The sequence below is a fragment of the Molothrus aeneus genome, chromosome 11 (assembly GCF_037042795.1).
Source record: "Molothrus aeneus isolate 106 chromosome 11, BPBGC_Maene_1.0, whole genome shotgun sequence".
Taxonomy (NCBI): domain Eukaryota; kingdom Metazoa; phylum Chordata; class Aves; order Passeriformes; family Icteridae; genus Molothrus; species Molothrus aeneus.
This window is the reverse complement of record NC_089656.1, coordinates 19,528,300-19,549,358: the sequence shown is the minus strand read 5'-3', so window position 1 is coordinate 19,549,358 and position 21,059 is coordinate 19,528,300. Positions and strand designations below refer to the sequence as shown.

The following is a 21,059-nucleotide window of genomic DNA, read 5'->3' as shown; positions in this document are numbered from 1 at the left end:
GACGCCCTGGAATGGATTTCCCAGAGAAGCTGAGGCTGCCCCATCCCTGGAGGTGCCCAAGGCCAGGCTGGACAGGGCTGGGAGCAGCAGTGGAAGGTGTCAGGGCTGGAACTGGATGGGCTTTAAGGTCCCTTCCCACCCAAATCATTCCATGATCCCATGGCTTCAGAGCCATGAAGGCCCAAAGAATTGATTCACAAATGAAGTTCTGTGCAAGGAGGGCACTAAGGACCAGCTGCAGCATTCAGAATCTTCAGAACTTTAAAAATGCACAAGAACTCTGGAAAGCACAGGAAAAGAGTCTCAAAAGAACTGAACAGAGCAAACTTTTTCTGCTCTTACCACCCTGAAGGTGCAAGGGCAGTGTGTGAAAAGTGAAGAGGAAAATAACACTGGGCCAATTACATCCATCCCATGCAACCATTATAAAATAAACCATTACAAAAAAATAAACCTCTATAAAACAAAACACTATGTTTAGTGTATAACACTTAATGGCTCTCCTGCTCCAAAGGAGTATCAGTGAAACTCAAAAAGCTCTTCCTGTGCTCTTTGCTCTGCACAGGACACTGAACTGTACAAAGCTCATTGTTTTTAAGCCTAATTAGAATGTTCACAAGTAAATAAAAGTGGTTCTGTGTTTGAAGTGAGAAGATGCTGCACTCCAGAACTCCCAGTAAGAACACAAGCATGCCAAAATTAGCTGGATTTTAAGAAACACGTGGATTGAAGTCACAGTGCTCAGTCAGCAAAAAAACAGCCTTGTTCTACACCATTACTGGAACTGGGCTCAAAGCTTCTGAATCATTATTTTTTAGGGATAGAAAGGCAATAACACTAATTTTTAAATGATCACAATCACATGAAAGCCAGCAGAGAGCAATGAGTGCCTTTACAGAAATCCATTCCCTAAATCCTGGAAATACCCACAGCTCAATGTCAGACAAACTCAACTCTAAGCACAGTTCAGTTGTGCTTTCCAGAGCCAGGATGACAGAGTGGAGCTGTCCTGAACACCTGGTGTTTGGTCTCAGTCCTGGGCTGGGATCTCCATCCTGGTTTTACCTCTGCACACCTCAGAGTCACCTGGAATTCTGCCCCAGCTGATGAAAGCCAAGGGCTGCTGTGACTTTGCCTCTCCCTGCACACCAGCCCTGTTATTCTCCATCTTTTCCTTTATTAATAATTGAATTTGTGCCACCCTGCAGGTAAAGTCACTTAGCAATTCCATCCCGTGCAAGGGCAAGGGCAGGTGAAGGGGGGTCACTGATCTGATCCTCAAAGCATTCATCAATCTCAGAGATTTTGAATGGATGAGTGTTCCAGAGGTCTGAGGGAAATCAGATCTGCAGACATTAATGGATTAGGTGTTTCTTCAGAATTTACATGCACATCAATGGGTCAAACATCACATTTGTCTGTGCAAATCTGTGCCACACCAAGGCAGAAAGGGAATTACACAACAAACATCCTCCTGGTGCTGGCAGCTTTGCTCCTGGCATAGCTCACAGAGCAATATAAATTCTGCAATCACTGAGGCTGGAAAAAACCTCCTCCAGGATAAGAGTCCAAGCTGTGCCCAGTACCCACCTTGTCCCCAGCCCAGAGCACCGAGTGCCACCTCAGGAATTGCTGGGACACCTCCAGGGATGGGCACTGCAACCCTGCCTGGGCAGTTCCAATCCCTGACCCCCCTTTCCATGGGGAAATTCCTGCTGATGTCCGACCTGAGCCTGCCCTGGCCCAGCCTGAGGCCGTTCCCTCTGCTCCTGTCCCTGTTCCCTGGAGAACAGCCCAACCCCCTGCCCAGGCTCTTGCATTGCCCAAGGTGCAGCCTTTGAAGGCCTTTTAATAAATCCCTACTTTATTCCTTTAACACTGTCCAGCCTCTGTCCTAGGCAGCCTCTCAAGGCATCGTTGCTTTCTCAAGACACCTGAGGGCTCTGCAGCCTCACACGAGGCCTCACTCTGAGGCCTTTAGGGCGTCAGGCCTAAACACCACCAGGACTGTGCTAAATTACCAGACCTAAGGAATTACAAGTATGTACACTACGAGTACTGAGGATACATAAAATGTACATTAAAAAAAAAGGCAAAATCTCCCCTTGGCAGCCCACATACCTTCGGAGTTGAGGGTGATGAGGGTGACGTTGTTGCCGATGCTCTGGCTGCCCACCTGGCCGCTGTTGGACACCGAGTCGCTGGCCTCGGAGCCGCTCTCGCCGTCCTCGTTGTGGCTGTCGTCATGCCCGGGCACCTTCACCACGATGGTGTTCTGCCGGCGGCCCGGCACCGCGCTGTGGGCAAGGAACACGGGTCACCTCCAGAGAACAGCCCTCAGAAGAAACGTGAGCATGGAACATCCAAATTCCAGCGTCAGTTCAGCTCGTGGGCCTGCATGTCATTGTGAGGGCCAACACAGGCCACCTCAAGGGAATGGCCCCTCAGAAGAAACGTGAGCATGGAATATCCAAATTCCAGCGCCACTCAGTTCAGGACGTGGCCTTGCATGTCGTTGTGAGGGACAACACAGGTCACCTCAAGGGAACGACCCCTCAGAAGGAACGTGAGCACGGACTATCCAAATTCCAGAGTTACTCAGTTCAGCTTGTGGCCCTGCACATCGTTGTGAGGGCCAACACAGGTCACCTGGAGGGAACAGCCCCTCAGCACAAATGTGAGCATGGAATATCCAAATTCCAGCGTCACTTGGTTCAGGTTATGGCCCTGCATGTCATTGTGAGGGCCAACACAGGTCACCTGGAGGGAACAGCCCCTCAGAAGGAACATGAGCATGGAATATCCAAATTCCAGCGCCACTCAGTTCAGGACGTGGCCTTGCATGTCGTTGTGAGGGACAACACAGGTCACCTCAAGGGAATGGCCCCTCAGAAAGAATGTGAGCATGGAATATCCAAATTCCAGCACCACTCAGTTCAGGTCATGGCCCTGCACATCGTTGTGAGGGCCAACACAGGTCACCTCAAGGGAACGACCCCTCAGAAGGAACGTGAGCACGGACTATCCAAATTCCAGAGTTACTCAGTTCAGCTTGTGGCCCTGCACATCGTTGTGAGGGCCAACACAGGTCACCTGGAGGGAACAGCGCCTCAGAAGGAACGTGAGCATGGAATATCCAAATTCCAGAGTTACCGAGTTCAGCTCATGGCCCTGCACATTCTTGTGAGGTCAGCTCCAGAGAACAGCCCCTCAGCATAAATGTGAGCATGGAATATCCAAATTGAAGCGTTACTGAATTCAGCCTGTGGCCCTGCACATTGTTGTGAGGACCAACGCAGGTCACCTCCAGAGAACAACCCCTCAGAAGGAACGTGAGCATGGAATATCCAGATTCCAGTGTCACTCAGTCCAGCTCATGGCCCCACACATTGTTCTGAGGGAATTAAAAGCACTAATTGACAAAATAAATGTGTTGGATAAAATCAGCTCCTTTAAATCACTCTGCTCCTGTAGAACTGGGAGCCATCCAGCAGAATAAAAATCACACAGGATCACCAGGTTGGAAGAGACCTTAAAGATCATCAAGTCCAACCCATGCCCTAACACCACCTCAACTAAACCATGGCACCCAGTGCCACATCCAATCTCTTTTTAAACACATCCAGGGATGGTGACTCCACCACCTCCTCAGGCAGATGAATCCAATACTTTACCACTCTTTCAGTAAAATGCTTTCTCCTAACATCCAACCTAAATTTCCCTTTGTGCAGGTTAAGACTGTGCCCTTTGTGTCACACGTAGCAGAAAGAATAAAAAAATCTTAGGTATCAACTTCCTACATCTGCCTCAATGGAAAAGTCTAGGCCCCATGTGCAAAACAAAAGAAATATCCCAGTAATTTATAAAAATATATTAATTACGACCATTTTCCACCCAGAATCCCCAGGTCTGCTTGTTTAAAATTCACTTTAGATAGTCCAAGTTTTGCTTGGACTGCATATTCCTCCTTCAGCTGGTTAAATACAGGATTTTGGCCTGTTCCCAAGGGATAGTGCATCCATGTAAAAATCCACAGCTATAGGAAACCCTTCTTTAACTTAACCCAGAGATAATCCCAGCTCCTCCAGGATGTTCTCTCCCACCAAGGGGGAAGCAAGAGAACCTTTCCAAGCCCAAGTTCAATCTTTCCCCCATTATTACCTCAAGGATTCCTCATTTTTCCCTTTAAATGGAAGGGAAAAACTGGCCTTTGAGACTGGCCCTGGCCAGGGAGGGAAGGAGGGAGGGTTCCAGGGAATGGCACTCACTTGCTGAGGATGTTCTCCAGGGAATCTGCTGCTCTGCTCAGAGGCTCCTCCTGCCCCACCATCTTGGCCACGATGGAGTTCTGCCGGTCGTTGTTGAGGATCACCGTGGTCTGAGGGACAACACTGCAGAAACAAATAATCACAGAGGGAACAGGAATGTAAAGGAGCAAAGCTTATAAATAATCCATGAAGAGGGTTTTGGTTTGAGTAATCCAGGGAGGGTCCGGGCCTCATCCCTCTCCCGGCACCGCTGACGCCGGCAATCCATCGAGGCTGACACCGGCACCACCTCGAGCACTCTGATTTTCCCAGAGGATGGATGGCTCCTATGGAATTATATAAAAGTCCACGACCCCTGGGGAAGCAAGAAGGAATTCATCAATTCAGGACACACAGGGGGATGTGTGTAAATCACAGCTCCACCAAATTCTTTCTGGGAGAATCTGAGTGGTTGCAGAGGTACTGTGGCAAATTTACAAGGTAATGCATCAGTTTCAGTAGGATAATTCTTAGGAAAAGAGAATTTGAAAGGATTTATTGCAAAAGTGGACAATGAGCATGGTTAAAGGGCATGTGTTGTCCTCCAGGGTGGGGAGATGAGCAGCACAAGAAGCATCAGAGCAAACAGGACCAGACTGTAACCAAATAAAAACAAAACTAAACTACTTCTTGTGTGGATTTCACACATTAAAAAGCCTAAATCCAAACACCAAAATCATTTCATGTGTGAGAAACCAGAAAAAGCTTCTCTTATCACTCCTGATGACAATGGAGAAGGGAAACTCGAGACAGGCTAAATTGACACTGGAGTACAAAAGGAAATATGGAACAAACAACTGTCTCCACATGCAGCTGGACACCTGAGCTGTTTGCAGGGATTATTCACATTACTGCCACACCACACTCAATATTCCCAGGTGTGGATTTCAAACTTAAACTGTTCCTGCTGTGCTCAGGGAGGACAGAGGCTGAGAAATGTTGGTTTAGTTCCCCTTTGCTGTCCCCACAGTAAACAGCTTGTTCTTGTTGTCACTGCTCCAACATCCCAAACGTGACTGAGGGTCATTTATTTTCCCCTGGCTAATTACTGAAACACAAATTAAGCCAGTTTTGGTGATAGCAAGTGCACTTCCTTCAGCTGCAGCAGAACACACACTTGAACATTCTCGTGTCTGTGTAAGCCTCAAGTGCCAAATTATCCATCATCAAGGAAAGATAAGGCCCTGTCATGGAGCTGAGGATGAATGGATCCCAATTTTGGCACCAACAAAATGCTTGACCCCGGATTTTTTGGCTCCAAAAGCCCCAGGCTGCAATGCCCTGCCTCCCCCTGCCAGGGACTGCCTGTGCTGCTGGGATTCCTCAGGGACCCCATGGCTGCAGAGCTGGGCAGGCTCTGGGAGATTTGGGCTCATCCCAGGCAAGGGCAGGCTCTGCCAGAGCTCCCCGTGGGCACATGGAGCTCAGAATTCAGAAAGAAAGAAAGAAATGGGGGCTTCTGGTGCTTTCCTGTTGTTCTCTGGAGAATCAGGATTTAGGGCACTTCCAGTCAAAAGGGAAAAACCCCCACATTTTTATTTCTGAAAAAAAGACAACTTCCATCTCTTTTCTCTGCACCAAACATTTTAAAACCTCACCAAACACTTGATAAAAGAGGGAGATGTGGCAGGGCTGGCAGCTCCCAGGCCAGCAGCATCGTGTGTGTGCTCATTACATTGCCCAAATTATCCAGAGAGCTGCCCTGCAAGTTCTCACATCCCACTTGAAAATGTTCAAGTATTTTACACTTCCTTTCAGACACTGTTCTTTATCAGCATCTCCCTTGCAATCACTTCTGAAGGCCTGTTTAAAATGTCACTTACCAAAGCTTCTTTTTAATGAAGACTCTGAATAATTAATTTCAACCGGAGAGATAAATGCAATAAAATTACATTTAGAAAGTCCTTAGCATTTTGCTCTTATTAAGTTTCTATCTGAAGAAAAAAATAAAAGCCTTAGCACTAAAAATTGGCATAAAATAAGGAATTGAGGGGGGTTGCTTTGTCTTAGGAATGTTCATTTTTATGGACTTGCTTGAAATTCTTTCTGATGTCCAATCTGGACCTCCCCAGGAGCAGCTTGAGGCTGCTCCCTCTCATCCTGTCCCTGCTCCCTGGGAGCAGAGCCCAATTCCCACCTGGCTGCACCCTCCTGGCAGGGACTTGTGGAGGATGATAAAGAATTTGCTTCCCTTGGAGATGTTCCAGTCCCTGTTTTCAGATTTATTTAGAAATCTGATGAATAGCCACAAAATAAAAAAATGGAATTCTACATAAAATCAAAATATTGGGCCAAGCTGAAAAAAATCCATTAAAATTCATTAAAGCTAAGTGCATCCTTGGATTGTTCCCATTCCTTTCTTCAATCTCTCCATCTCTTTCTGAAGATGAAACTGCTTTAACCATTCCCTCTGTACTAAAACACAGAGAACACAAAGGAGGAGGAGGAGGAGGAGGAGGAGGAGGAGAGCTGTGGATACTCCCTCAGACCCCAAGGGAAGCAATTTTGAGTGCTGCCAGTACTCAGGGGGAAGATGGAAGGAAAATATTCCAGGGGTCAGGGGAGTTTCACAAACCCAGAGTGACTGCACAGCCCCAGAACTTTCCATTTGTGCTCACATATTCATTTCCCCACAGGCATTAGGACTTGGAGAGACTGGAGCAGCAATTTGCCTCTTCTTGGACACAACTCTCTAAAAAAGTTTAAATGCATGCAACCTGCAGATATCTGGGAATTTTTTAATGCAGTTTACTGAATAACCTGTCAAATTACAGGTGAAAATATTCCTAAAAAATAAACATACCAACTAATGACTGCATATTTAGCCTTTGATTTTTATTTATTTTAAATACAAAAGGCCAGTCTATATTTTGCATAAGGAAATTGCTGGCAAAGGTCATTTTCAGTATGGAAAATGTGTGAGTCAGATCTGATCATTCATCTTAAAGGCTGGGGTCCCATTGCCAATAACCTGCCAATCACCCAGAGTGCAGCCAGAGACAGAAAAGAACTTTTGGCAATGCCAGGACCATCCCCTTCTCTTCCCAGCTGAGCTTTCCATTTGGAGAGAGAGAAAAATCAGGCAGAAGGAATGAACTGACATTTCTCTCTTCCATGGGGATCAAAAGTGTTTCTCTAAAAAACTGAAAATGACTTGGAGTGAGATTTTCAGGCAGGTTCTTCTCTTTGTCCTCACTCCCATGCATCAGCTCATGGAGAGGTGTTAATGGGAAGAGGAGCTGGAATTCCTGCTGGAAAACTCTGCAGCCTAAGGGAAAGCCAGGCTGGAAAAGAGCCCTTGAACTTTGCTATTTCCCAGTTTAAATTAAAATTTAAATGTACAGTTCATGTGTGGAAGAATATCACAATTATCTCTAGAAGGGAGAAAATCTAAATATAACAAATATTTTTGTACAATGTGCTGTTTTCCTTATTTTATCCCTAGTTTATCTTGCACTAACACTCATGTTCATCCTTAACAACAGCCCCTTTTTAGATCTTTTCATCATTATTTAGGCAGATAATGTCCCAATGCTCCTTCCTCCTGATGGCCACCTGCTTCCTTTGCCTGCTGCTGACAGAGTTAAGGATCCCTATCCAAAGAGGAGAGAGAAAAGCCACCAACTGGCACAGAATCCATGAAATGGCTTTGGGTCGATGCTCCAAAATGAACAAACCTGTCAACAAGCACACTGTGCACAGGCACCTCAACAATTCAAACTTCAAGCCCCAAATTCATGGTCCAGGCACAGGCAACTGCCAAAAAAGCAGCAGTGGCATCCATCATTTTCAGAGAGCTGAGGATTAAAAGTTCTCTTTGGATTCTGGACGTGCCCCAGAGCAAAGACCCCAGGAACAGCCCTGGAACAGGTCAAGCCAAAGTCCAGCAGGCAGGGCTGGAAAAACTCCTGGAGCTGAGAGCCCTGGGAGCAATTTATAATAAAAGATAAAGCAAATGCTGCTTTATCCAAACAATTTAAACACAGTCAATGTCGGATTTTCAACTCAACTCAGTACAAATCAGAGATTTTCCAAGTTACAAAATCTATCTTTACCTACAGAGGAGCCTCTGGTTGGCTGGAGGCAGGAGAACATCAATTACTGGCTTTAAGATTAACAGCTTTAAAAATTGGATTAAAATTAAATTTAAAAAAATTAATTTAAACTCTCCTGGGGATTATTGTGCTCTGAGAAAAGCTAAACCCACCTGGAGAACCCAACTCCAAAATGACAACACCCATTTCCAAGGAGTTCATCAACTCAAACCCTCCTGTTCCCAAGCCAGGCTTGCTCCTCCAGGGATTTTCCACCACCTCGATGGGGACACAAATTATTTTAGATCTTGGTTTAAAAAAATACAACAAAATTTTAAAATCTCTTATTTGGAACACAGCTGAAACTGTAAGAATTAAGTGTGGTGACACAGGGACAAGGAACACTTTGCTTTTAAGAAGTACACAAAACTAGGAAAAATAACAAAAAAGCAAGGAAAAAACCCCAAGAAAAATGAAAAAAAATATATAATAGAAAAGGAATAAATAGAAAATATATCATTTTTTTAAAAAATAAAAATGGGAAAAAAAGCTTTTAAAAAAAATTTTTTTAAAGGAAAAATGGAAATAAACAGGGGGGGAAATAAACAGGGGGGGAAATACCCATCCAGGCAACGTGTGACATAACCAGGATTGAAAAGTGCTAGAAATTACATTAATTATCAGTCTTCTACTTTTGATTATGGCCAAGAAAAGGCCAGGTCATGCCATAACCAGCAGGTCAATACCACCCTTTTTGAAGATAAATGTACTCATAAAAATACAACAGCAGAGATATCTTGTTTTCAGCCAGTCTGGGAAGAAATTTACAGTTATTACCCTTCTTTGAGCCTTAACTTCCTGAGGCAGATAAGGAGCAGCACTGCAGCACGTGGAGATTGTGCTCAGTGGGAAATGAGGCAGCTGCCCTGACCCCCAGCAAGTTCCAGGAGTGAAATTATTGATTAAAATAGAAATTCTGCATGTTTAGAAAACACAGTTTGAATCAGGAGAAAGATTTGGAATCCTTCATTATACAATTAGTTACTTTGAGATGGTTTTCCTGATTTTCTGACAAATTCTGGTATCAGTAGAAGTCTGATTTAAGCACTAAATTCAATTTAGATTTAAGCACTCAAATCTTGGGGGTGGAGGAGGCAGTGCTATAAATTGGATTTCAAGATATTAATTACAGGAAATGAAGCCTCAGTGATCACCAGGTAACAAATAAATACAATTATCAGGTTCCTGTAAACACCCCTGAGCTCTTTCTGGGAGTTTGTAAATAACTCCCACCAGGTAATTCTGCTTTTCCAAGTTCCCAGCCAGCTCCCTGCCCTTGCCACCACCACAGACATCTTCCAGCCATTCCAAGGACGCTTGGAATGAAATTAGGGATTAAATCTCAAATTTCCAGATCCCCTGAGGGCACCCTAAAGAAATCCTGCTCTTCCCTTGGTATGAAAAACACAATTTCAGGAGTTATTGGGAGCAGATTTCCCGCTCACGGAACAAAGAGATGGAGCTCAAGATATGCAAAAATGTACAGTTCCTAAAAAAAGGGGGGGAAAAGACATTCCAAGGGTTTTTAGGGGTTTTTAGGGGTGGAAATGCAGCATTTAAGGGGCAGCTGCTGCCAAGGACAGCAGATGGATCAGGGGCTCCAACCTCAGCGAGATCTGGGAGAGGTTCTGGAGCCACAAAGGGTGGAAAAGACCTCCAGGATCAGCAATTCCAACCTTTAGGGGTGGTTCATCCTTGGGAATCCTTCTATTGCTCCTTTCCATCCTGCTTCAAGTTAAACTGGGGCCCTCCAAACCCACTGAAAGAAATAAATTATTTACTTTTCAAACTCGAGTGCTTTAAATGACTTGAAATTTCAATTATTCTATGATTTGCTCAAAGCAAGACTGGTCGTTTTCACAATTTTTAAAAACAAAATCACTGCTTTAAACTGCTCTCAACTGGTACACAAATTATCCTGGGACACCACCTAAATATCTGTTCTTTCCAAACCTTGTCCCTTTAATCACTAATTGATTACCTGCTCTCCTCTTCATTTATTTTCTGGCACTGGCAGAATTAACTCCCCAACCTACAGGAAAAGTTTCCAGGGTCTGCTTTTACTGCTGAATTTTCAAATTCCCAGTGTCTGCACCATTCAAAATATTTAAATTCTGCCAGGCTGGAACCCAAAAGGATAAATAAGGCTTTTCTGCCCCCTTCTGTTTATGGTCTGCTCAATAAATTAAATATATTGTGTGTAACACAGACTTTCACAACCCAGTGCTCTGCTTCACACTGATAAAGATTTGTAGAGTTTCACTGAACATTATCCCATTTTACAACATCCATGAGGTAAAAACCTGCCTACTTTTATTAAATGTAAGAATTTTTTAATTGTTTCTTTGGGCAGAAAGCAAAGATGAGCCCTACAAAGGCCTGAACCAAATCCCACTTCCTGCACCTTTCCGTTTATTCTTGGAATAATAATAATATATAACATATATATTATAATATCTTATATATTATTATATAGTAATATTAATATTATTAATGTATTTAGTGTTATATATTCAATAATAATAACAATAATAATACTCCTGGCTGTGCTCATGGAGCCATGGAATTCAATGTTCTGCCTTCCCAGGAATTCATGTCATTGCTGGGATTTTGCCAGCTTAACCCACATTTTAATAGGTTATAATTGATTTTTAAATGTTCTTAGACAGTAATTAAAGTGGCAAATGCCCCCCTAATCTGTGTCTAAATCCAAATCCTGTTTGATTCCCATGTATTCCTCTTTTTTTCCCTTCCCAGACACCCTTACAATGAAAGGATGTTGATTTTAAATAGAACCAAAAGGATTCCCTGAGGTCTCTGACCCAAAGCAAGTGTTTCAGCTGAGTGGCAATAAATCACCTGTTATCCACACGTGGCTAAGGGTGAACAGCAATCCTGCAAACCTCCCAAATTAAAGGGTTTCACATTTATCCTGAGCTAAGTTAACAGGGAAAATGCCCAATTTCCTAGCAAAAAAAGTAAAATATCAAACCTAGTAACACATCTGAAACCTGAAGGAGCTTTATTACCTAAAATCTGATTTTCAGTGCAAATTCTCTTTAAGAATTCAAAACCACCTCTTTTTAAAAGTTCATTTTGGTGGTTTAAGCCTGACAGGCACATTTGAAACAGCACCAGTGCAATTAAAAAGATCCAAACCACACTTTTTCCATCCTTTTCTCAGCCCTAAATCATCAGCTGCTACTTGCTCAGCTCTCAGTTGAATTATTGGACTCTCAGAAATGATATTTCATCAGAAACCATTAACTTTAGAGAAACTGCAGCGGGGAGAAGGAATCCACAGTTCAAATCTTGGTCAGTCTGAGAAGCTGTATAAATGAATTCCACCCCATCCATGCAGGAATTGCTGAACTCTGTAAAACCCAGCTGAAGGGGTGATGGTAAATCGTTGGTTTCATTCCATAACTGACCTTTCCCCTGAAATGCTGCAAGTCAGACACTGCCTCCAATTTATCAACAAATCCTGGGCCCTTGGCTCCCCAATATCCAACACTCCCGGAATGTGAAATTCCACAAGAACTCTGCTGGGGGAGCTGGTTAATGCAAGAGGCCACTTCCTCCTAATCCTGGGGGAATTTGGAATTCATAAAAATCCCAGCCCTTTTTTTCAATAATCAACTCGTTTTCAATAATCAACTGGTGTTGCTGATAAATCAAACAGATCCCAGAAATCTTCTCCATGAAATCCATGTGGCCAGAAAGGCAAAATAAAATTAAACCTCAAGAGGTTGAGGCTGACACGTTTTGTGACAAATTAGGAGATTTTGGAAAGCACTGCTGTGTTTTCCAAGGAATTAAAGATGTCAAGTTTTGGGAGGTTTTTTGGTTGTTTTTTTTTTCCATTCCACTGCCAAAGAAACAACAGAACTCTGGATAAAGAAAAAGGAGCTGACAGATAATCTAATAATGCCTTTATTTCATTTGTTCTGTTTATAAACTCCATTTTTGAACGCAGGACAGAACTGTAATTTTCAGAGAAACTTCTCTACTACACCTCAAGAAGGAATTTGGGGTTTTCACCACATATCCCAAGGCACAACAATTCCTGCAGGCTGAAACTGCTCAGTGCTGGCACGAAGGTGACAAACACTGACTTCCCTCATGTACAAAACCACACAAAACACAATTCACAAACTCGACCTGAAAACAGAGTGTTCATACACAAATGATGTGTGGAAACCCCTTGATCTCTTTATCAGAACTGAAAACAGGGGACTCCAAAGGCTGGAAAAGCAACAATTTTGTGGCCCAATCCACAAAATTATGAAAAACCATTCAAATTCTCACCCCTAAACTGAAAATTCACTTCACCAAATTATTTTACTCAAAAATATCCAAATTTTACTTCCACTTCTTCTTTAAAAATCTTGTGATTCCAAACAGGATTTTTTAATTCACGAAGTGTTAATGATGATTTTCTCATTGTCAATAATGACTCTGTTTCCCCACAGGGAGTGTAACCAAAATGAACATGGAGAGAACAGACCCCAGACAATTGTGCCATTCTCCTGCAGCCCCTTCCTCCTCAATCCTCCAGGAAAACAGAATTCCACCTGGGAGAATCCCAGAACCCAAATATTCTAAAGAATTGTTGGTAATTATTTATGGAATTCCAAAGAAACATTTGCTCCCGTGGCAGAGCCTGCTGACAGACAGGGAAAGGTTGGGAATTCCTCCATCCCAACAAGGACAAAAGTCCAGCTGTGGCTCTGTCCAAGCCTCCCAAAATTCACTTTTTGCACATTTGCTGCTGGGTGGGGCCCCAGGAAAGGCCAAGGATAAATAAGGGAGAAATGAACCTGGATTGCTGCAGAATTTCCTGCAAACCTGGGCAACTCCAAAGTTCTCCAAATCAAACCCTGAGAGCTCATCCCGAATTTCTGACTCTGTACCTGACTCCCTCCTCAGCCCCAGGCACTGCTGGGTTGTCTCCAGGGCTGAATCTGCTACCAGGGAAATGTTTTTCCAGGCTGATTCGTGGACCTGCACCTTGAAAAGAAACCCTTCACCCTGCCTGATCCTCTGCTCCTCAATCCATGCTTTGTTGCCAAGTAAATCAATTAAAATCTTCCTGCAAATTCAGGGTCTTCAGAAGCAATTCCAAGAAGGAACAATTAGCTCTTAAATTGAGTTAAAACCAGCAAAAATCCTGAAGGTTCCCAATGTTAATTTATTTATCACTGAGTGAAATAAAAGGATATAAAGTGGTTTACATCCCCTAATGAGTTATAATATCAACTGCAGTGAACACAGGGAAGAGACTCAGCAGCCACTGCTCACTGATAAGGGCTGAGGAATTATTATTTCTTCTAAAAGTCTGGATTAGCATAGTGGGATAGTTTATTATAATCAGTAAAAATCCTCCTGATAAAAACGCAATTAGGTTGGCCAAGGGGTTTGTAACTCACAGAAAGAATAAATATATAGATATATATAAATTTAAAAAATAGAATTCTGGCTATTTTAGGGTTTATACACCAATACCTTGATTATATTTCTTTAGGTTTGTTTGTTTTCCTAAAGGTTTTATGGAGAAGCAAAAGTATTTTTGCTAAATCTAGAACAGTCCCCCTACAATTCATTCCACACCACATCCTCTGCTTTACAACCTCATTTAAGATCATCTCAGCTCTCGAGTTTGCATTATTTGACCCCAAACCCACTTACAAACAAGGAAACAATGAGCAGAAACACAGCTCTGGAATTTGGGGGATGTGGAGCCAGGGGGCTTTGCCAAATGGCAAATTTCAAAGTGGGTGGACAAGTCTTGTTCTCCAAATTCAATTCAATTGTTCTGCTGATTAAATCCAATGGTAAAGCAAACATTTCAATGATCCACACCTACAAAACCACAGCAAATTCAAACATCCCATCTGGTACAAAACTGCATCTGAGGATTAATTAGCCACATTAATTAGCCAATGTTCAACCCCCAACGAGTTTTGTTCAAGGACACCAGGATGGATTTTGGCTCATTAATTGAGTGCAATTAATCTACAGTTCCATTTACTACTGTCCCACTCTCATTAAAGACAAAAAAAGAAATGTTTTTATCTCTATACTTGTTGTCAATTATCCACAAATACATATGGAACAGAACCAGATGCTTGTGGTCTGTTTTTTAACTGTAGCAAAAAAAAACCAGGCCCAGGAAAACACCTGAGCTCCATTTACCTCTGGATTTTCTCCATTTACATCTGAACACCTCCAGCCTGGCCTTGGGCACTTCCAGGGGTGCCACAGCACACACCATGATGTGGAAAAGCAACAATTTTGTGGCCCAATCCACAAAATTATGGAAAACAATTCAAATTCTCACCCCCTAAACTGAAATTTCACTTCACCAAATTATTTTACTCAAAAACATCCAAATTTTACTTCCACTTCTTCTGTAGTCTTTAAAAATCTTGGTGATTCCAAACAAAATTCTAAAATTTGATGACACACAGAGTACCAGCACACAATTCCAGAAAGCTTGAAGCATTCCCCATCCACAGTAACACCATTCCTCACCAGAAGGCTTCAGGTGCCTGCCCCCACAGAGTAACACCCTGCCACTTCAGAAGGCTGCAGCAGCTGCTCCTCCTGTCCTTCAGCCCAGCCTCTTATCCCCCCTGATGTTCATGCCCTGCTCCTGTGTGCCCTCTGCTCCCCCCTGTTCATGCCCTGCACCTGTGTGCCCTCAAATTCATGCCCTGCACCTGTGTGCCCTCACATTCGTGCCCTGCTCCTGTGTGCCCTCACATTCATGCCCTGCTCCTGTGTGCCCTCACATTCGTGCCCTGCTCCTGTGTGCCCTCTGCTCCCTGATGTTCATGTCCTGCCCCTGTGTGCCCTCACATTCATGCCCTGCCCCTGTGTGCCCTCTGCTCCCCCCTGTTCATGCCCTGCACCTGTGTGCCCTCACATTCATGCCCTACTCCTGTGTGCCCTCAAATTCATGCCCTGCCCCCGGGTGCCCTCTGCTCCCTCCTGTTCATGCCCTGCCCCTGGGTGCCCTCACATTCATGTCCTGCCCCTGGGTGCCCTCTGCTCCCTGATGTTCATGCCCTGCTCCTGTGTGCCCCTCAAATTCATGCCCTAATCCTGTGTGCCCTCTGCTCCCTGATGTTCATGCCCTGCACCTGTGTGCCCCTCAAATTCATGCCCTGCCCTAGGTGCCCTCTGTTCCCTCACATTCATGCCCTGCCCCTGGGTGCCCTCTGTTCATGCCCTGCCCCTGGGTGCCCTCTGTTCATGCCCTGCCCCTGGGTGCCCTCTGCTCCCTCCTGTTCATGCCCTGCCCCTATGTGCCCTCTGTTCATGCCCTGCCCCTGGGTGCCCTCTGCTCCCTGGTGGTTGCCCAGCACCCCTGGGCATTCCATGGCTCGTTGCTGCCAGTGCTGCTCTCCTGCTCCTCACACTGTGCCCAGTTAGGGATGGGCTGGGCCAGCCCCACTCCAATCACCACAAACTCCGTGCCTGCACAGGGGCAGCCACAGCTTCTCTCTCCCACCCTCCCAGGGAACAATTCCTTCCCAATATCCCACCCAGCCCTGCCCTCTGGCAGTGGGAGCCATTCCCTGGGTCCTGTCCCTCCAACTCGTGTCCAAACTCCTTCCCCATCTTTCCTGCAGTTCTTTCAGGTCCTGGAAGGCCACACTGAGGTCACCCCAAAGCTTCTCCTGTCCAGGTGAACAATCCCACCTCTGCCAGCCTTTCTGCTCCATCCTCTGCTCATCCTCCATCCTCTGGGCTCTGTCCAGCAGCTCCAGGTCCCTGCTGTGCTGGGGCAGCTCTGCAGGTGGGGTCTCACCTGAGGGGCAGAATCAAGGCCAGCCCCCACCCACCAGCACCTCCAGCTCATGGATTCCCACAGGCCAAATTCTCAGCCAGGATCCTGAATTTACTGGATTTATTCCCATTTTTTCCCAAGAGCTACTCTCCTGGCAGTGCTGCACCATCTTCCCTGACAGCCTTTAATAACCACAACTTTTTGTTACAGCAGCAAACCCAGCGTGAGTTTGGTGGCAGGAGGAGGAGAAGGAGGCTGGAGAATCCTATTCCTGTGGAGAATCTGAAAATCCCTATCCCAAACTGATGGGAAGCTCTGCCTTCTGTGATGGATGGGGAAGAGGGAAGGATACAGAGCTGGTATCATGGAACAGCCTTTAATTGGAAACAATCAACAAGTGATAAAGGGATTTATGGATGAAAGACAGGGCATTCAGGGAAACATTCTGTCCCTGTGCAAATGGAGTGTCCCCAGTGCCAAATTCAACACATCCAGCCCTATTTTCTCTCGAGGCCCACAGGCCACAGTCAGCTCCAGCACAAAAAGCCCTCAGTGCTCTCCTGGCATCACACCTCTGATAATGTGCAACTTCAGACCAACAGCAACAAATATTTGGGGCAGAGATTCCTGCTTTCTTCAAAACTTCTATCTAAATGATAGTGTCAGACTGGCTGAGGAGCTGTCAGCAAAAATCTGTAACCCAAACCAAAAGATGAAGTACAATCAACAGCCAGGACAGATTTCTGATGGTTGCAGAGATTTAAAAACAAACCAAATCAAACCAAGCAGCTCAAGTCTGACAAATTCCTTCAGAAACTCAAAATAGTACAATTTACAGAGGAAAGCATTCACTGAGCATGAATTAATAGGGTCCCAAAGGGGCTGTGGGTTCCTGAAAAGGTTTCTGAAGCCTCTTTTGCACAAACCACAGCTCGTGCACAAGAACTTGGAGATCTCTAAATTAACGACAAAACATTCAGCCAAGATTTCAAGAAGGCTCTTGAAGAAACAATTATTGAGAAAAGAGTATTTAGCAAAAGCCCTGGTGTAAAACTCTGGTTGCTCTCTCTGTGATCCAAGTCCTTACTGCGTGTACTTTGTGTCTGTTATTACACAGCTCAGCTGTAAGTGATCTTTTCAGTGTATGAAGCCCTCAAAAGCAGAGGTAAAAGCAGACGCAGCACCTGCTTAAAAGAAAAATTAAATGCCTGCACACCTTTGTAATGGAGAGTAAAAAGTAGTTATTCAGAGCAGTATGAAGTGTTTTCCAGCTATAAAAAAATGAAAAAGGAGGAAGAAGTGTTGGAGAAAAGAGTCTTTTGTTAAGCAGATTTCTCTGGCTGGGATCACCTCGATGATAAGATGACAGACACATCAAGATTTAAGTATTTAAAACCACATTAGGGGAGTGAGACACAAAGGGACTGCAGGTCAAGCCTGATCTTTCAGCAAAGTGCATTAGATTATTCAACAGATTTTCCACCTCCAGCTTCTAACTCCAAAAAAAGCAGAGATATTTTTCTAGCAGGATTCTTTTGCAAACAAGTTCATAAAACACAGTCCATTGTAATTCTGGTGAAGAGAAGTAAAATGAGAAGCAATTAGAATGATGATGAACTCATTAAGTCAAAACAGCTATAAATAAAAGCAGAGCAAGTCTCAAAAACCTGTCTGAAAGAGCTGCTGAGGCTTTTCCAGGGGATGGATGAAGGAGTCTGGTTTAAGTCAGGATGAAATGTGGGAAGAGCTGCAAACTGTCCCTGGACCAGCATCTGCTTCTGAGTAACATCACAAAACTGCTACAAAAATTACCTTCAAGAAGATAAATGAAACTCTACCTCCACCAGCAGCCTCTTGCCAGCTGCACAGGGAGCAGGAATGTCCAGCTCCTGGATTTGGGGGTTTTTAGGGCAGTGGGCAGTGCTGTGTCCTTACCATCGGACTTTATTGCAGGTCTGGGTGGCGCCCAGCGGGGACCCGGCCACCATGGGCACCTGGATGGGGCTGTGCTGCTTGTTCATGACCAGGTCCAGCTTCTCCTCCAGGGACTTGCAGGTGGCCTCCAGGGCCAGCAGCTTGGCCTCGATGCTGTCCAGCCTCAGGCATATGGTCTGGTTGATGGAGTACAGGAACGACTGCGGAGGGAGGAGAAGAACCCGCACTGAAAACGCTCCCGCCTCATCCCCACTCCTGAGGAAGCTCCAGACAAACGTGACTGGGAAGCGATCCTAAAGGAACTCACAGCCTGTCTAGTGACAAAATCCACCCCTGATGACATCCAGGAGCGTTTCAGCAGGCTCACATTCTTCCAGATCTTTATTTGGGAGCCAAAAGCAGCCCAGCCAAAGCCATTTTCACCTAAGCACTTTGTCAGGATGATTTCATCCGCTGCAAAATCGTTTCTAATGACTTGCCAAAGCCTTGCAGCCCACATGTGAAAACAAAAGGATTATAAATCTCTGGATGCATCCTCCTGGATAAAGTTAGTAAGTTTTTTTCCTGCCCAAACAGATAAATTGCAGTGGAAATTGTATCAACACAAAAAATCTTGGAGACAATTAATGCCACTCACTTCAGCTTCCTGCTGAACAGCAAATCAAGAAAAGCAAATAAATAAAATCTGTTTTGCTAAGCAATCTTTTTGAAAAGAAAACATATTCCACTTGGGTTCTCCTGGGAAAACAGGCCATTAGAGGGAAGAGCTGCACTCTGTGTGCTTTGCAAACAGCAGCTGTGCCATCTTGTGGCCCTGCAGTCACTGAGCTCCCCAAACCCCTCCTTCACACAGCTCCAGCTCCTGGGATCGCCCCAAAAATACAGAATTACACAGGACAGTGTCTGTGGCACTGAAATACTCATCAGGTACTCACACTCCAGGGCAAAAACCAACCCTAAATCACAGCAGGGTGACTCCTGAGCTCCTGAGCCAGAATTAAATGTGAATTATCTATCAGGATAATGCTGTGAGCTTCAAATAATAACTTCAAACATGCTGAAAGTATCTACAAATTGTAACACAAATACATCCTCAAGTTCATCTCTTTTTGGTCAATTTCATTTACTTTATCAAAAAATGTCCCAATACTGAAGTTTTGGGGCAATTAATTCTGGTGATGTTTTACATTACATCTGAAATTCTTGCTACTAATTCTACACTGGAAAATTAGACAATTATCCAGATTTTTAAATTTGTGCCTAAAAATGCACAAGTATCTAGCAGAGTAATTCCAGTATTAAGTATAAACAGTTTATTTTACATTCTTGTAATAACTTCCCCTAAACTGAATAGGCATTAAACTGAAACCCAGGAAAGGACATGAAATAACCTTAATAGAGGGATCCTGGCAGTTGATTTCTATCCTCTGACGTTTCAGGGCAGGCTCCACATCATCATCTGCCACTTCATGGTTCTCCAACACAACTGCAAAGGAAACAAGAAGCTTTTTGTATTGCCAGAGTTTAGAGCCTGAGAGGACAAAGCTCAAATTAAAAATACAGTAAGTGGAGAAAACAAAAGCCTGTACATTTAATTAAGATATTTAATGTGCTCTTTGACACTTGCTTGGGGTTTCTCTCAAATCTCTGACAGTGGTGATGGGACCAGGTTTGAGTTCCTCTACCAAGCAAAGACTTTTGAAGGACTGGCAGGTCTCAGTTTCTCCTCCAACTCTTTGGGACCATTTCTGAGTGACTTTTTCATTTTGTATCAGAAAAGCAATTTTTTGGCCTGTGTCTCTCGTTTCCATTACTGCTCTTACTTGCAATAGCCACAGAGGACCAACATCTCAATAGATTTTCACTCAGGAAGTCAATTTCTGAGCAAGTGATATCCAAATATTTGCTTTCAGAAGTGTTTTTCTATTTGACTGTCCAAAGAATTTTAATAATGGATGAGACAAAGTGTCTTACACATAAAACAATTCCTAATGGATGGGGAACAGTTCCCATTGGAGGAAAAGCCTAAACCATGGAGAAAAACAAGACTGCAGGAATATTTCATTGTTTTGGGGGTTAGTCTACCCCTCCACAAAAAACACAAAAAACAAACAGGCAATAAAGCCTTTAAGAGAAAAGTGAAATAAATAATATAATCTGATCAAAAGGGTTTGGAGGTACACAAGTGAAGCTCTGGAAATCATGGGACATGGGCTTCAAAAGCACCTTTTGGAATGAAACCCTGGTTGGTATTTTACAGAAAAGCTCAGCAGTGACTTCCAGTTCATGGGCACTGCTGGAAATCTCTTCCTACCTGGATTATCAGGAGTCAGGTCCTCCACAGCAATCTGAACCACATCAGCCAAATCCTGCTCTGACATCATTCAGAACCTGCAGCAAAACCCCTCAGGCACCACTGCAGCTCCCCAGGGCAGAGCTGGCCCAGGCATGCACTCCTGCAAAACAGCAGCAAGGACAGGGTTAATATTTGTGAAACACCTCAGGCAGCATCAACACCTCCAGCTGTTCATTCTCCTTTTATCAAAAATTCAGAGAAATGACCAAGCTACAAAGGGATTTTCCAGTGGCATCCACAGTTCAGCTCCTGCAGGAGGAACCTCCCTGCCCCAGGGCTGAGGCAGGAGCTGAAGCTTTCCCTGCTCTTTGTTGCACATTCCCAGGGATAGGGAGAACTTTCAGGTTCACACTCTCAAAGCTCACAAAGCTCCCATCCACACCAGGTTTGCAAGAACTGCAAATTCTGAATCTTAACAGGCCTCTAAAATCTTCCTAAACTCAGTGAGAACCAGGAGTTTCCTCACACCTTGTTACAACTAAAGTAAAACTTGACTTTTTTCTTCAGGATGAACTTGCCTGGTTTTTCTACGGCTCAGTTCTGATGAAACCTTTTTCAGGATATGGTCCTGA

General features: G+C 44.3%; 1 protein-coding gene across 1 annotated transcript in view; it reads right to left on the bottom strand.

Moving 5' to 3' along the window:
- Positions 1 to 21,059, bottom strand: part of BANP (BTG3 associated nuclear protein) — a 114,022-nt gene that overhangs the window by 82,577 nt on the left and 10,386 nt on the right. Inside the window, exons 2-6 of the mRNA XM_066557389.1 lie at positions 20,446 to 20,587; positions 19,523 to 19,617; positions 18,132 to 18,331; positions 4,269 to 4,391; positions 2,122 to 2,297 (exon numbers count right to left, since the gene is read on the bottom strand). Of these exons, the coding sequence (XP_066413486.1) occupies positions 2,122 to 2,297; positions 4,269 to 4,391; positions 18,132 to 18,331; positions 19,523 to 19,617; positions 20,446 to 20,515 (664 nt within the window). The 5' untranslated portion in view covers positions 20,516 to 20,587. The remainder of the gene's footprint in view (positions 1 to 2,121; positions 2,298 to 4,268; positions 4,392 to 18,131; positions 18,332 to 19,522; positions 19,618 to 20,445; positions 20,588 to 21,059) is intronic.